This window comes from Lissotriton vulgaris, chromosome 2_2 (assembly GCF_964263255.1).
Source record: "Lissotriton vulgaris chromosome 2_2, aLisVul1.2, whole genome shotgun sequence".
Taxonomy (NCBI): Eukaryota; Metazoa; Chordata; class Amphibia; order Caudata; family Salamandridae; genus Lissotriton; species Lissotriton vulgaris.
Window position 1 is genome coordinate 104,519,296 of NC_141688.1, and position 16,334 is coordinate 104,535,629.

General features: G+C 47.4%; 1 protein-coding gene across 1 annotated transcript in view; it reads left to right on the forward strand.

Annotated features, from left to right (window-relative positions):
• The window catches only part of MINDY2 (MINDY lysine 48 deubiquitinase 2), a 562,341-nt gene that overhangs the window by 348,731 nt on the left and 197,276 nt on the right, over positions 1-16,334 (forward strand). The window contains exon 6 of the mRNA XM_086959375.1: positions 13,690-13,832. Coding sequence (XP_086815501.1) covers positions 13,690-13,832 — 143 coding nt within the window. The remainder of the gene's footprint in view (positions 1-13,689; positions 13,833-16,334) is intronic.

Sequence of the window (16,334 nt, forward strand, 5' to 3'; positions counted from 1 at the left end):
GGACTTGCACCAGATGCAGAATCTCTTCCACTTGTAAGTATGTCCATACAATCTTCGGGCAGATTCAAATGGCCATATTGCACTATCTCAGGAGCCATGCCGCCAAACTCAAAGACGAGAGGTACGGGTGCACCATCTGTCCCCCGAACTTCGTGAGAAAGTCCGTCCTGCGCGGCAACCGTATGTGAGGAAGGAGAGACCGGTGAAGCAGGTCTGTGAACCACCACTGTCTGGGCCTGTCTGGGCCATTCCGGGGCGATCAATATCATCTGCACCCTGGATCGGGACAGCTTGATGAGCACTGCCGGAATCAGGGGAATGGGTGGAAAAGCGTACAGAAAGCTGTTCGACCAGTCGATCCATAGGGCATTCCCCAACGACACCTGTTGGTAGTACCTGGAGGCGAAGTCTCTGCATTTGCTGTTTTTGGCGGTGGTGAACAGATCTACGTCTAGAGTCCCCCACCTTGCGAAGACTTCTCCTAGCACTTTGTCGTTTATGACCCATTCGTGGTTTTCCTGAATCAGTCTGCTCAGTGCGTCCGCCTGAACATTCTGCACACCTGGCAGATGGGTAGCCGTTATCATTAGTCCTCTGGCCAGAAGCCAGTACCAGATCGCCTGCGCCTCCTGCGACAGAGTGCGTGATCTCGAGCCCCCCTGCTTGTTGAGGTAATACATCGTGGTCGTATTATTCGTCTGTACAAGAAGAGTTGTTCTGAAAGGACGGATGAAAGGCCTTCAGTGCCAAGTGAACAGCTCTGAGTTCCAGGAAGTTAATGTGGTACGTGGACTCCGACAGAGACCACGCCCCTTGAATCTGTAAGTCTCCGGATTGTGCTCCCCAGCCGAAGAGAGACGCCTCAATCACGATCGTCTGTGTGGGAATGTCCTTGTGGAAGGGAACCCCTCTGAGGAGATTCTCCGCTGAACACCACCACTTCAGAGACTGAAGAGCATGCAGAGACAGTCGTATCATGACGTCCCATGAACCAGTCCTCTGATCCCACTGATCCTCCAAGCACTCCTGCAGTGGTCTCATGTGCAGCCGTGCGTGAGGCGTGAGGAAGATACAAGAGGCCATCGACCCCAGTAGAGAAGACACCGTCCTCACTGTTGTAGATGGAGCGGTCATAAGAGTCTAAGCCTTCCGAAGGAGTGATAACCGTCACTCCTCTGAAGGAGACACGCTTGCTGACAGCGTATTGATGGAGGCTCCCAAGTAGTGTATGCATTGGACCGGAGTCGGAACAGACTTGGACATGTTGATGTGCAACCCCAGCTTGTTCAAAAGAATGCACGTCTTCTGGAAGTGTGCTTGAGCTTTCGAGAAGCAGGAGGCCTTGATCAACCAGGCGTCCAGGTACGGGTAGACAAACATCTTGTTCTTCCGCAGGTGTGCCGCTACCACTGCCATGCACTTCGAGAACGTCCTGGGCGCAGACTTCAGCCCGAATGGCAGTACTGTGTATTGATAAAGATGTTTGCCGAACAGGGTTTCCCCCGAGAAGGGCAGGTTGGCCACCCGCTGTTGCGCCTCCGGTTTGAGTGAGGTGAGATGAAGCCAAGCGTGGCGCCGTTGATTGATGCCGTGGCAGTATCCATGCGCCGCCAGAAGAGATACATCAGCAGCTGCGCTGATGATCTGGTTGGACACCATCATCCCCTCGTTTAATATTTCCAGAAAGTCCTCTTTCTTGTCACGAGTGAGGAGTTCAGCGTACTGCTGGAGGGACTCCCATAGGGCACGATCATATCGCCCCAGCAGAGCCCCGGCACTTGCAGCCTTCATGGTGGTAGATGCCGTCCCACAGACCTTTCTGCCCGCCGAATCCAGCCACTGGCTGTTCTTATCAGGCGGCACTGTCGAAGGAGTGGTGGCATGCTGCTTTTTAACCGCTCTCACGATAACGGAGTCTGGTGTTGGGTCCATTCGAAGGAAAGCCGGGTCAGATTCCGGAGCCCGGTATGTCTTGAGGAGCCTGGAGGGGGCTGCCTTCGTCACCGCCGGAGTGAGGAACAACTCCTTGGCGGGCTCCTCCAATCCGGGTACCAACGGCAGCAGCGGTCGAGACAAATGTTTTTTGTGAAGTGGCTCGAAGATCACGGACGTCGTAGGTGTTGGCACCGTCACCGTGATCCCTCGCTTAGTTGCACCCCTCAACACCACTTCCTAGAAGGAGACGATATCGTCCACGGGCGACACCCTCGTCCCTGGAGACTCCGACAGTGACGGTGAATAATCCCTGGTGGAAGAGCCTGTGTGGTATCTGGATCTGCTCCTGTGGCGTCGTCTAGATCGAGATGACGACCGCCCACGGCTCCGCGATCTCCCTTTCCGGCCGGAGCGGGACCTTCTCGGCCTCGGTCTATCCACAGGCTTCGCAGGAGCAGGCGATGTCGGCCTGGCCGGGGCCCTCGGCCGAGGTGTCCCCTTAGGAGGAGTTGGAAAGCGTGGCAACGAGGCCGTCCTGGGTGGCGGCACAGGTGGAGGAGTGGAGGGAAGAGGCGGTGGGAGCTGAGGCGGCGGTGACTGACGAGGAGCCGGCCCACGAGGCGGAGGTGGTGGTGAAGGTGAGGTGGGGTTCTGCGGAGGCGGACCCTTCGGCAAAGGAGGAGGAGTGGGTGTCCTAGGTTTAGTAGGCGTATACACCACTGAGAACACTGAGCCCGGTGACTGTGGCTTCTTCCTTGGCGACGATGGCGAACCAATCGGCGACCTCCTAGCGTCAGGACTCCTCCTGCGCTTCCTCGGCGTCAAAGAACGCCCTCTCGACGTCGACCGATAGCGCCTCCTCGACGGTGAACGCCTCCTCGACGGCAAGGATCCCCTCGACGCCGATCTTCTCTTCGCCGACGGCGAACGGCAGTGTCGCCTCGGCGGCGAGCGCCGACGCCGGGCCTTTCCATGACGTCGATGACGGTGGTCTGTTCAGCTCCTTCGACGTCGAACTTCGACGCCGCTTCTCCCCAGAGCCCCGGGGAGATGGGGAACAGACCGTGGTCATCCCCCTCGATGCCGCAGTCGACGCTGGCGGAGAATGGGGACGCTTGCTGGACTTCCTGTCCCTGGGGAGCCCCCCAGAGGCCAGCATGGGCAGATGAAGCCCTGACCCACCTTGTGCCTTCTGACGCCTTTCCTCGAGGCCTTGGAGCCTGATCTTCATCCTCTCTCAGGGTCCTGGCAGAGAGGGTCTTGCAGATTTTACGCTTGGTATTGCTCCAGAAATGGCCTGCTCAGACTGTACATATTCCTCAATATGCAGTTTCATTAGAAAAGAAGAGTCTTGGTAATAGTACTGTGAGGGATTATTTGGAGCAATATGTGCCTGCATGTTTTTTGTCAGGCCAAGATTTATTACGGTTAATGACAAATAAAACAGTAGCCAAATGAAGCATTTCAGTTTTCATGCTTAGCAGGATTCTTTTACATTGAAGTAGGGTATGTCATGTAGTCTGCAGTTTTCAAGTTGCATAGACTAGTCTCACAGCGACTCTAGAAATAATGAACACATTCAGTGTGCAATCTGTGTAGCCCACAGCGACAACCTCCCCCCATTCTTCCCACAGTGAGTGTAGATGTAGTTTCGTTGTCAACTATCTTTGTCTATTGTGTAGAGCATTGTATCTGCTAAAGGGGCTCCGGGTGTGCTAGGGGCGAGGCTTTGTTGGCATTGGCTCCCAGGAGTCTTCCAGACTCTCTTAACAGAAAGCCACCTCAGCCAGCTAGGCTTTCAAGCGTAGGCTAGTGTAGTGATCCCAGTGCATGCCCACCTTTCATCGCCATCAGTTAGCGGTGCCTGTCGGAATATCTTTAACATATTCGAGCAACGCCGCCAGTGGCGTTCTCGGCACAGGTGCCCAATTATGTCTTTAATATAAATGAAGACCTCCGTCCAAAGGTAAGCTATCCTTGTGCATCCCCAGGCTAGATGTAGGAAATCAGTGCTCATATGCCAGAATGTAGATATCGGATGTCAGGTCGGAGGCATATCTGGAGTAGGCCATGAGAGTATTATATTCATGGTGGATGCATTCTTCAGTAAAACCCTCATCGAAGTCAGAATCTGTTAGAATCGTGCTGTCTCAAGCATGCCTCCCTGTCAAGTATATCTGATCATCACGGGGTCAGATTCTATACCATTAATCTAAAGCCTAGCCACCCTAGTATCACATGCGGTAGCATGCATGGCCTGCTAGAACCCCTCAAACCTATAAACCCTCACCCCCTATTTTTTGCCTCCTTAAACCCCACAGCAAATCCCTTGCTACTTGGCTCCTTTCTATCCTTTACTCTTCCTTTTACCGCTAGCTTCTCAGCATTAGCCATTTCTACACAGTCTTTTCCACACGGTTAATTATCCCAGTGTACCTTCAGCTATTGTCACTACACAAGTAATGTTTTGTCATGTACGGTCTGCCGTTGCCCATAGTAATTTTATGTATTTTTCCTTCTCTCCATCGAAACCCGTTTTCCATGATTTATACGATATGTATTAACAACTGCTTAATGTACTTGTACATTGAGTTTCAATCATTTGACTGCTTAATGTACTTGTACATTGAGTTTCAATCATTTGAAACTCAACCCAGGCAAGACTGAATTGGTCTTGCCTGGGCAGAGCGCATTAAGCTGGAACCCATGCTTTTGGCCATCAAGCATGGGGATTCCACCTTCCAGGTCATCTTCAGTTAAAAGTCTGGGAGTACTCATTAGCGAGGATCTGTCCCTGAAAAGACAGCTAGGCGCGGTGGTGTCATCCAGCTTCTTTCAATTAAAAAAAATCCAAAAAATTGCTTGTTTCTTTTCTCCGGCTGCCCTTACCCTGATTGTAATTGCCTTGGTCCTGTCGCGACTAGACTTCTCCAATAGCCTCTACCTTGGGCTTCAAACTGGAGAGTTAAAACGCCTTCAACTGGTCCAAAACCAGGCTGCCAGACTTATTCTGAACCTTTCTAAAAGGCAGTCCATTAGACCAGGGTTAAAACAGCTACATTGGCTGCCTGCCGCGCAGCGAGTCGCTTTTAAAACAGCGTGCATATTATTAAGTCCCTCATGATTCTGGCCCTAAGTTCATTAGAGATCTGTTCATCAGATACGATCCTTCTTGCAATCTTCGGTCTGCTCACAAATCCCTTCTGAGTGTCCCTTCTTATAAGAGGAAGCGTCTAGGCGGCTGCTGCTTTGATCATCTTGCAGCCACCTTCTGGAATTCTCTTCCTCTTCAATTGAAATTGAGCGGTAACATTCTGAGCTTTAAACGCTCTCTCAAAACCTGGCTATTCTCCCAAGCTTATTGCTGAGCTGCTTCATTTCTTTATTTCTATTTTTAACTGTTGTGCTATGCTCTCTCCCATGAAGCCCTTGGGCGTACGAGCGCTTAATAAATGAATATTAACATTAACATTAACATTAACACAGGCATGTCAATTTATAATGTCCTGAAGAAGATCCCCCTACCTTGCCCTAGGGATCGAAACGCCATCAACAATTTGTATACTATATGCATGTAATACACTGTGGATTCTATTGTGCAATGGTGTTTCCATGCTATTTATGTCTGCTATATTCTGTGTTATGCAGACTCGCTCCCCTTGCCTGAACACTTCCCTAATTTCTGTTGTCTATCTATTTTTGTTAGTAGGACGCAGGCTGTGTCCCACTTGAATTTTGTTTGAAACTCTTTTTATGCACTTATTGAATATTAAATTCTGTCAGTCTGGACAAAGAATATAGAGTCTATTTAGCCTATATTTATCACCTTGAATATCTCTTAACTGTCTAGGGACCCCTGTCTTTAGAAAATATATGCGCACCCAAGGTCCCTGACCAATTGCCTATTGGGTTCCCTTGTCCATTGAAATAGCAGTTTTATTATATGCATGGATGCTACATAACATCATTGATCTCGTAAATCACAGTGGCCAGTCCAAATTCAAGATGACAAGACCACAAAACATTATTACAGTATCATAACTCATTCTGAGTGCATTCCCAAGTGAGAGCCATAAAAATTGGGCACACAGGTGGAACAATAGACCTCTACCATTTGAGGGCCCGGATGGATAGATTGGAGGGAGAGTTTTTGACATTTGGCCTCTGGGAAGCCAGATCATGGCCCCCACTAAAGATTAAGATATGCATTGTACAGCCTCATGGCAGACAGAACTGAAATTTAGGGGAGACGTGGGATTCAAAGGGTGCCCTATGAACCACTCCCTACTTTCAAAGACTCACTACAGTAGAAGTACTGGTGCCATACTTCGGCAGGAATACACTAGTGGGAAATTGGGACCAGAAATCCTGGAACTGTGTTGTGCACACTGCCAGAGGATTCTATTGTGTTCAAGAAAGATTATTGTCATTGAAAGGGACCATGCACCCTTTCTGTGCTTACCTGCTGCAGTGTGGCACCCTGAAATCTGCTCTCCAAGGGCTTGCTGGCTTGCCCCTCTTGTGGAGGTCTCAGTGACATCAAAGACCTCCCGCGAAGGACACACACTGTCTACGTGCAACTCCTAGAGAGCGGTGCCCTATTAAGTGCCCACACCTTCTGCTGGATCCCAACTAGTAGCGCAGCATGAGCATTGAACTAAGTAGTGTGCCTGAAGACCAAATTGCCTTGTGTTGAGCCCCAAAACTATTGCCTGCATCTAAGGATTCTGACACTTGCATCACTGGGGCCCGAACACTCATAAGTGGCCTCAACACACAATAGTGTCATGATGGTGGTGAGCGGAATCACCATTTGCGGGATCTAGACTGGGCCTCTTCGTCAATCGTACTGCATCTCTTGTATGCGACACTCTCATTGTGTGTGGGGTCCGATTCACAGGTTGAGACCCTCAGAGGAAGGACGTACCCATAGCAGTGCCTCATTCTACCTCGTGCAGCACTGCTAAACTTGCGTCTTTGTGTGTGCAACTGGAATTGTCTGGTGTAGCCCATATCAATGTGCACCTGGCGTTGTGCCTCATTTCCAGGGAGGTATGGAATTTGCAACTCTTCGTTGTGTGTGACTGTAACTGTCTGGTGCGACTTTGAACAACACGCAACAGACTTTATGCCTCATTTCCAGCAAGAAGCGGATTAGAGTCTGTTGTGTCCGGATTGCCTGGGTGCTACTTTCATCGACGTGTGTCTGATAGGTTGCCTCCTTTTTGTAAGAAGCTCCCCTGCTATCCCCCCATTCATCGATTGTTCCTTTTGTGCCCGCAGTGCGGCTTATCATCTGCCCTCTCCGAACCCTGTCTAGACAACTTAGTGTTGTCTGGTAGTATTGCCTTGATCAGGCCTAGCTGGTGAGTGTAATTGACTGGGCTAAGGACGCTTCCGAGAGCCATCGGAAGATGATCAAGAGACTGTTCGACCCCCTTGTGCTTTGCTGAACTGGGCTGGTGCTGAAGGCCAATTGTGGAAACCTTTGACTGAACAACTGTTGCCCTCAGCCCACTTCTGCTATGCATACTGTGGGTGGCCTTCCCGAGTGGTGGCCTAGCCCTCATTTGCAGACTGCCGCCTAATTAACCGTGCTACCTACCCTCGCCTTCTTCCTTGTGACCCTGACTGAGTGTGACTCCGGCCTCAATTGACGTAATATCTGGGAAACGGTTTTTTAACTCCAGTTCGCGGACTTAGGATAGTCTGGGTTAGCTGGAAGGTGGAGGACGTCTTGGGCCAAGAGGTCTGCATGTGTATTATCAACTGACCTTCGGGATATCAGTTGCACTGCATTACAGTGCTTTGTGTGTGCGAGTGTAGTCCATACGGACCTGCCTGATATTCGTTGCACCACTGATCGGTGGTAAGTGAATGTGTGGGAGTAACTGTATGCGGACTCCCTGTTATGAATGACACGGCACGGTGGCGTTGCTTTACATGTTGATTCCTTGCCAAAATGAATACTAGGTTAACACCTTCAGCGCGGCGCGAATTTTCGCACTGTGCTTAAGGTTCTAATGAGCCAACGGGCTCATGACGGAATGGTTCCATCATGAGCACAAGCCAACCGACACTCATGACGGAACCGTTCCGTAATGAGCATCGAAGGGGTTAATAGTAGTTTTTACCCATGCGGTCTTGCCAACATGCTTTTTAAAAGTGTTGTAATTATCTGTTTGTACACATTTCAGTTCTCGTTGTGATCTGAAGTGCACCCTATAACTGTGTGGTATTGAATTGTAATAATTGCCAGTGTGGGCTTAGTTCTGACAATATTTTGCACCACAGAAGGGTGCTGGGAGGTAAAGCAGGATACTTCCTAAGTGTGCATACTACTGATGTCATTTTAATTCGGTTAGGCATAGTACTGCAAGTAATATTTCCAAACGTGAGGTACACCCAGATATTCATGATGTTCAAGTTGTGTTAATAATGTTTGTGTTGAATACAAACTTTATTTACATATACCACATGTGAAATCTCTTTTGTGAAGTTCAGTGTATTTATTGTGTAAGAGTGCTGTGCCAATGCTTTACGCATTGCCTCTGTAATAAGTCTGACTTCTCAGTGCAAAGCTACCCAAGGATGAGTGCAGGTTATACAGTGAGTGTAATCACCCACCCCTGACTGGAGTGGTAGGTTCTGTCCGGCTAGGGCACCGCCTCAGCCAACCAGAAAGTGCCAGTTCCAACAGACAGTCATGGGAACTGCTCTGAAACAAGTGTCTAAGTAGATCCCCTCCAGCCCCACTTCAGCAACCCCATGCCTTTGAAGAGCGTTCCTACCTCCCAAAACATCAAATTTAAAGCAAATTCAAGTGGGATCCATCTTGTGGGCAACACAGTGAGGCAGGCAGTCTCCCCGTCCAATAAGAGGCAGGGGTGGCCTGGTGTGGGTGGATAAATAGCTGGGCAAAGTCAATTTCATTTCAATCGTTGTTGCTGAGGTGACAGGTCATATCATTCTTGGCCTAGATCTTGAGGTTGCCGATTTGTGGCAGAATATTATGGTCAGTTTGGGGTCCGTGAAGGAGTTGGCCATGTCATTAAGAAGGTTTTAGAGCTCAACTGTGTAGAGGAGGGCATATGTTGGGCCCGTCTTCATCAGCAGGCTCCTGGCAGGCATTAACTACCTGCAGGTGGTATAGACAGCCAGAGTGAAGTCATGATAGATGGATAGTTTGTTACCTTGATAGTGAAGCACCCCCTTTTTGCATGGAAGGTGCAGGATTGTATCTCGATCCCTGTAATGATGATGTTGAGCAATGATAGGGTGGGCCGTGGCCCCAGAGATTGGTGCACAAGCTCTATAAAGAACAGGGTGGTCCGTTGGCCTTCCAACAAATCTCGGAAAAGGGTCTCCATGTAGTCTACAACTCTGGGCATGGCTGTGGATTCAGGAAGCCTAAAGACTATAATGTTGTTGCTCCTGGAGCCCGCCTCCAGGTCTTTCTTCTAGGCTTTGATGACTGTGAGTATTTTCTCCATTTGAAGTAAGCGTTCATTGTTCGCTGTCGCCACATTGTCGGAATCGGAAGCTTGCTGCTCCGGATAGGACAGTCAGTCTTCATGTTTAAGACAATTGCTCGTGCAAACCAGCTGATTGGTAACTGTAGCGTTAGTAGATGGGCAGTGCAGCAGGCAGACACCCCTACCTCCAGCCAGTCTGAATCACAGCCTTGCCTATGGGAGCAGCTCCCATTCAAGAAGCCTCTATCTCCATGGCTGCAGGCAGGCCACGACCACTCAGCTGTGCAAGTGTGTTTCAGCCGCTGGCAAAGGCAGCCAGCTGCACATCTCTTTGGCACCTCTGGATTGGCTGCAGTAGTCAGGAGGCCTAAATTCCCCGCGACCCTCTGGATCAGCGCCACTGGCCTCCCGGGCCCCATTCGGCCTGCGTCTCCGGCCACCGCTACTCTGTAAATGCTGGCAGTGGCACAGCTAGGGGAGGGGAGAAAAGGGGGGGGGCGGTCTGCCCCAGGCGGCACCATTTTGAGGGCGTCTGGCTGCGGCTACGCAGCACTGGTGGCCCGCCACCCGTGGCCCACACTGGATTTACTAGGGGGAACAGTACAGTGACGGCAGTACACCCGGCCACCCTCACGTGCGGCGGCCTCGTGTGGGTCCCAGGGCCGTCAATCTTGTAGCTCGAGAAAGCACTACCAATGACTGCCCTGGGCATTATTTTTAGCATGCCCCCGCGCTCCAGCAGTTACGCACTTTCAGGCACACCATCCCTTCTTTCCGAGCACCTACTATGCTGCATTCTTTCGCTTCCGCTAATGTCACATAGGCCAAAGGTCACAGATAATAGCTAACCGCTTTAATCAGGACAGAAGAGACGCGTGAGAGGTCATATTTCAATTACCTTGCTTTTTAATTAAACGTTGTTGGCACAGACATCTTAACAATTGTGAGGGCCGGGGCCCCAGGCAGGACACATTTTGAGGGGCCATGTTTGGAAAAACTATACATTTTATCACCCGTTATGATGTCAAAAAGTAGTCAATCATCTGTTCAGAAACAGGGTGATGCAGAAACAGAAAACGTTTTGCCTTGAAACGTCTCTGGTTGTTAGCAATAAATAGAGTGAAAGCACCTTGATGCACGTTGCTATTAATTTTGGGATTTACCGAGGAAACATTCAGAGGATTTTCGCTCTTGTCTGCTCAGCGAATTTTACTTCTTCCTCTCTTAGACATTTAGAAATATTGTAGGTCCTCTTATTTTGAGAAATATTTCATAGATTGGGGCGGATTCTGCTCATTCGTGAATCTCTCGGCCACAAACAGGCTGGAAATGCAGGCCTTTCGCTAAAGACGGTGAGATATTCCCATGGTTTCCTCGAGGGGTACAAATATATGTGCACAGCATAGTGGGTGATGAAAATATGAAATGAGGTTAAACTAAATCTATTTTTAAATGTCAAACTAAAGATGGATTTGAGATGTCGTACTAAGCAGACGCGCAACATTATATTAGGAGTATCTGACATTATCATCGGTTTCCGCAGGCACGTTTGTCATAAGTGGTATATCCGCCCATGAACATGAAAGAACGTGGAGTGCTCGGGGGACACACGGTGCACCAAGAATCCCACTACAAATGTAAAAGCGTGTGCTGTGTATAGCGCCCTACTCCAGGTGATGCCTCGGTTGTTCTAGTGATGCTGTGCCATACGTGTGGAAGCCCTGTGTGCAATTGGGGTCTTTAGGGTGTGGCAGTGGCTGTAGGTCTGCCCAGTAGGCCCACATCTCTCGGTCTATAGTGGTTATGAGCGTAGGGGGTCGTCTGGAGGCCAGCCCGAGGTCTGTGAAAATGTGTGCACGACATGAACAGTGACACACATGATACCAGTCTCAAGTATAGCTGGGTCTCCTGCCTGGCCTGATAGCATGAGAAATTCACGGCACCGTGTTAGAAGCTCCCAACTCCTAGCACCTCCCACGCAGTGTATGTGAAACTCAAAGCACCTCCGAAGCAGTGCATGAGCTCACACCTGCTTCTTGGCGCTCTGTGTGAAAGTCTACAGCTCCTTGGAGGCGCTGCACGTGAAGGCCACACGCACTCGCTGTTAAAAGGCACAGGCAATTCCGTTACAGTTCCCCTTAGACTTTTTCACTCCTATATTCCAGAGATATGATTGTCCCGTGCAGTATATTTGTGCATGGAAACATGTAGGTATAATGACAATACCCTCTCCATTTCCAAGGAAAGTCAATATAACATACCACAGGCACAGAGCTAAATGTTCAGGATGTGAAATTCGTTTGCAGGATGCATATTTCAATAAAGTGAGCACACCTCAAATAAACTTCCAGTTGTATTTCTCTTGAAAGTTTGTTTAGTGTGCATTTAATTCTCACAGCTCCAGCACGTTGGGGGAGGGCAGGGCACTGACTTAGTTAGTCAGTATGCAAGTGACATCATGGTGTGTGGCATTACAGCCTGTGATGTCACAATGCAGGACATCACACATGGGATCACAGTAAGTGACATCATATATCATGAGTGCATTTAAGCACGTTATGAGATTTAACAAATTAGACTTTGCTTTGGGGTTGTGCTAAAAAAGTGGCACAATCCCGATGTAAAATCTGGGCCTCAACTAATTTTACACATTTTTTAAAACCCTGACACAAAAAAATTGGCAACATGGAGCAGCATGTTGGTAGATCTTTTATGCTTAATTGGTTACAAAGTTGGCGTTTTTTAATATTATTATGGGGTTAAGATGTCTGCTGCGGAGGTGCCCAGTAAATATCAGGGAATAATAATCGGTGAGATAGTCCAGGAGGTTTAAGTGTTTCTTGGAGAGATTTATGTTTTGTGTAGTCCCAGATCTGACACAAAGTAGTATATGCAGGTGACAGAATTTTTTTTTTTTTTTTAATGTAGCTAGGTAAGTTAGTTACTGCTTTGAACACAGATCCTTTCATTACTTGAAGTTCATAAATAGTACGCCTTTTAATAAAGCACAGTGAGCTATGTAGGATATGTGACTGCTACACCTTTTAACGTCCACTGACTCATGCAACACATCTTGTACACTGATTTACACACTTGCATGATTTATTGTCCATCTGTATGTTATGTAAATCGGTCTGACACCCTGCATTGGGATGCGTACCGCTATAAAAGAAATAAAATAGTGCTATTTAAATTGTGTGTGAATACTGGGACAGACCAAAACATCTGACATTTTTACAGTACATGCACTTACATAAAGGGATCTAACAATGTCAAAAGCATGCCTCTCTTAGGTACCTGTGAAGAAATAACAAGCTGTGTGCTTTTGCCTCCCTCCATTGCATTTACATTAAATTGTGAGGTTCCAGGCCACTCGATCAAAAGGGTTGCTACTCAGTTGAGTACGTCTGCCTTGGCAGCGGGTGTTATCTGGGAGCTGTGAGAGGTTAGTGTTGAGCATGCAGCACCTCTGTTTGTTCCGACCTTTGCTTTCTCCTGCACGGGAGTAGAGAGTGGCTTCGTAACTTTAACCCTGCCAATCCACCCGCGCTGCTCGCCATCCTTTTCTCCCAGAAACCCCCTTCCCCGCTACTGGCCATGGGAGGCAATCTGAGGGATAGCCCTGGGCGCCAGAAGCTCTAGCTACGCCACTGAATGCTGGCTCCTCCGCGCCCAAATCAGCTCACTGGGTGCACGGTCTTTCTAATAGGCATGCCCCGCCACGTGGGTGTCAGATGACAGCCCAAACGCATAGAAATGAATGGATAATGCACCTGGCCAGCAGAGCCTCACACAATGGTTGCGATCTTGTAGCCTGACTCTTTAGCGCCACTGTCCTCTTCTCCCCCTTCTAAATACTTTACTAGGAACAACGTGCCATTAAGGATGAAACGTTCATTTGTACCCGAGATTACTGCTGAGTTTCACATTAATCAGGTTATTTGTTTGTCTTAATTTTTCCTCCTTCATCATTTTAGGGAGGAGGAGCATTTGCATAGTCTAGACATGAGTGATGTATAGCCACTACATTCGTAGGGCACATTTTTTGCAGGCAGATGGTAATTCAATCATTGTTTATAGTGGCAGCAATTAATGTTAATGTTCAGGCTCCAATTCGCCTTTATTTTCATGTTGTACTGTGCCCGAAGCAATCCTTTCAGACACTAGATTTTGTCACTATGTTGAAGTGTTGCATGTTGAAATTGGTTGGGCATTCTTTAGCATTCGATATACAACGTAAAGTATAAAACAGTTGAAATGAATGTGGTATTTTTTGTAGGGTTGGTGGCTGAACAGTTTCTTAACACAACAGCAACTCAGCTTACTTATCACGGGCTCTGTGAACTGACTTCATCCGTTGGAGAGGGAGAGCTATGTGTATTCTTCAGGAACAATCATTTTAGCACCATGACCAAATTTAAGGTAAGATACAGACCCACACTAACAGTCTTCACTTTAATCTTTTTTCCATATTTTCCCTGTCTTTCAGTAAACTCTTCCTAAAATTTGAATGTGATATTAATAACTTGAAGTAATTGAAAACAACTTTAAGCTTTATAATAATCGTCATATCACCGACCCACAGGTTAATGGACAGCCAAGAGGCTGATTTGGGTGCTCGACCAGCCTTGAGTAGCTTCGGGTAGGGCAATACTCTAATCACATAACACCAGATAGTTGACAACACGGCAATCAAATACTCCCAGATAGTTGACAACAGGGCACACTGGAGACATCCCTGAGTATAGTCTCTGATTGCATAGAAATCCAAGGCCCACCAATCCAGTATGGAGGTAAAAGCAATATTCTGAATGTAAGGCCTAGCATGGACCGGCACACTGAAACAAAGGGACACGCAAGGTAATGGCTTTGCTGACGGTACTAAAAGACCGAACCAGAGTTTGATAGTGGGGAGTGTTCTGGTCCTCTTGGAGATCTGGCTAAGAATAAACCTGTACTCATGTATTAAGTTTACTATTGCAGCATTAGGAAGCCTTAACCACACAGGAAAAGGCTTTTCCTCTGCACGTTTAAAATGCTGGGTGGAAAATCAGAATTTTCTTTTCAACGGCATGGAACTGCGTGTCCTTAGAAACTTCTGGTAGGCAGTGGTCTTCTCAATGGTCATAAGTATTTATGTTGTTCTTAACCACTGGCAGGTAATTGTTAACATATTTAATGATTTAGACTTCACTAGGCGCAACCAGGCATATGTGGCTTTGGCTTATTAATAATCAAAAGGGCTTAGCTTAACAATAGAAAGCAGTTAGATCATCTAGCCTTTTTAAATGGAAAGCAGGGCTTGACCAGTTTAGAACCTTGGAAAAACAAATCTGGAGCCTGCAGTAGTGTTGAAAATCACAGTAATATACGGGGACTGTGTACGGAGCATTGAGGCACCCTTGTGTAAAAATCCTCCTGTCGTATGAACAGAATGTTATGCTTATTGACAACTATTTCTACTGTTTTACTGTATAGTGAAAAGTCATACTCACTTGGTACGCGTATCAGAGTGTGGAAACGCCAGGTTGTGATGTACTGTGTTGAATTAATTTTGTTTCAGTGCAAATTGAAATCCTAATAAAATTGTTTATTAGAAAAACCCTCCAAACTCAAAATAGTTCTATCTTTCACATATTATCATTAGCTTGAAACTGGCCTACGTTTTGAAAACCATGATGGGTTACCTGTGTGCGTTTGTGCACATGTATTTGTGTGCATGTATGTATTTGGTATTCTTGTAGTGCCGAATCAAGCCAAAAGACAGCGGAGCACTGCACAGGGTCAGAGGCAATCATACGGTCAATAAGTGATGAGAGATCTAGGTTCTAGGAGCAGAAATGTACTGTCACTGCATTGTGATGTGGTGTTCTTTAAAGAGCAACGTCTTTAACTCCTGCCTAAATATGGGCAGCGTTTTTGTTTACCTATCTTAGTCTAGTGTGTGATGATGTTCTGACTACTTGTGAGTTGATAGCCACCAGAGATAGTAAGCTTGTGAGCCAGATAAGTAGGGGTGCTGGTCGTTGTGACTTCGTAAATGATGCACCAGGTTTAGAAGATGGTGCTGGCTGGCAGGGGAAGTTGATGGAGATCCATCAGAATAGGTGTCATATGATCATATTTCTTCCGGCCCTCAGTAAGACTTGCTGCAGCGTGTAGGATGCCTAAAAAGGGCCCATTGTGAAGTCTTGGAGGGCATGGAGTAGGGTTTTAACTAGTATCCGGTTGTAATGGTATCAGGGTTTGAATAGCACATCTAATTGAAGTCGTTTTTTGGATAAAATGCTTTCGCTTTCTTTAGAAGAGGCAGCCATCTTAGTTCTTTGACAATGTATTCCTTGAGGGTGAGGTTGGTGACTAGAGTGAATTCAAGTGACTGGTATTTGGTGTTGGAATTTGGTAAAAGCTGTTGGGGGCACACACACATAGGCATCCTCAATGAGACTTAGCTGGTTTCTGGCACCTTAAGAGAGCGAGCATTTCACAACTGTAGGTCCTCGAACTACCTGAATAAATTCGAACTGCTTATGTGTGATGTGTGGTAGTGCTCTGCCATTCAGACAAACTTTTTTGTTCATTAAAGAGCTGGTACACTAGCACTTTTTTGGAAAGCTGTAGTTTGACATTTCAAGCAGCAGCTGTCCAAGAGATTCCAAAAAGCTCGTCATCACTGTGATTGGTGATGGGCAGAGCTAGGCACCAATTTGATGTAAGCCACATGGTAAATGACTGTGGGCCAGATGTACCATTGTATGTTTTACCGAATCATCATTTGGAATTCCTAAGTAATTTGGTAATTGAAATGTATTATGACATATATGTTCCTAATAGCGATTTCTTAAGATTTGCTTTTTGGGAATACTGATTCACTAAAAAATATTTGTACCCATTTGCAAATTGAGAACGGTGCCCAGGCACATA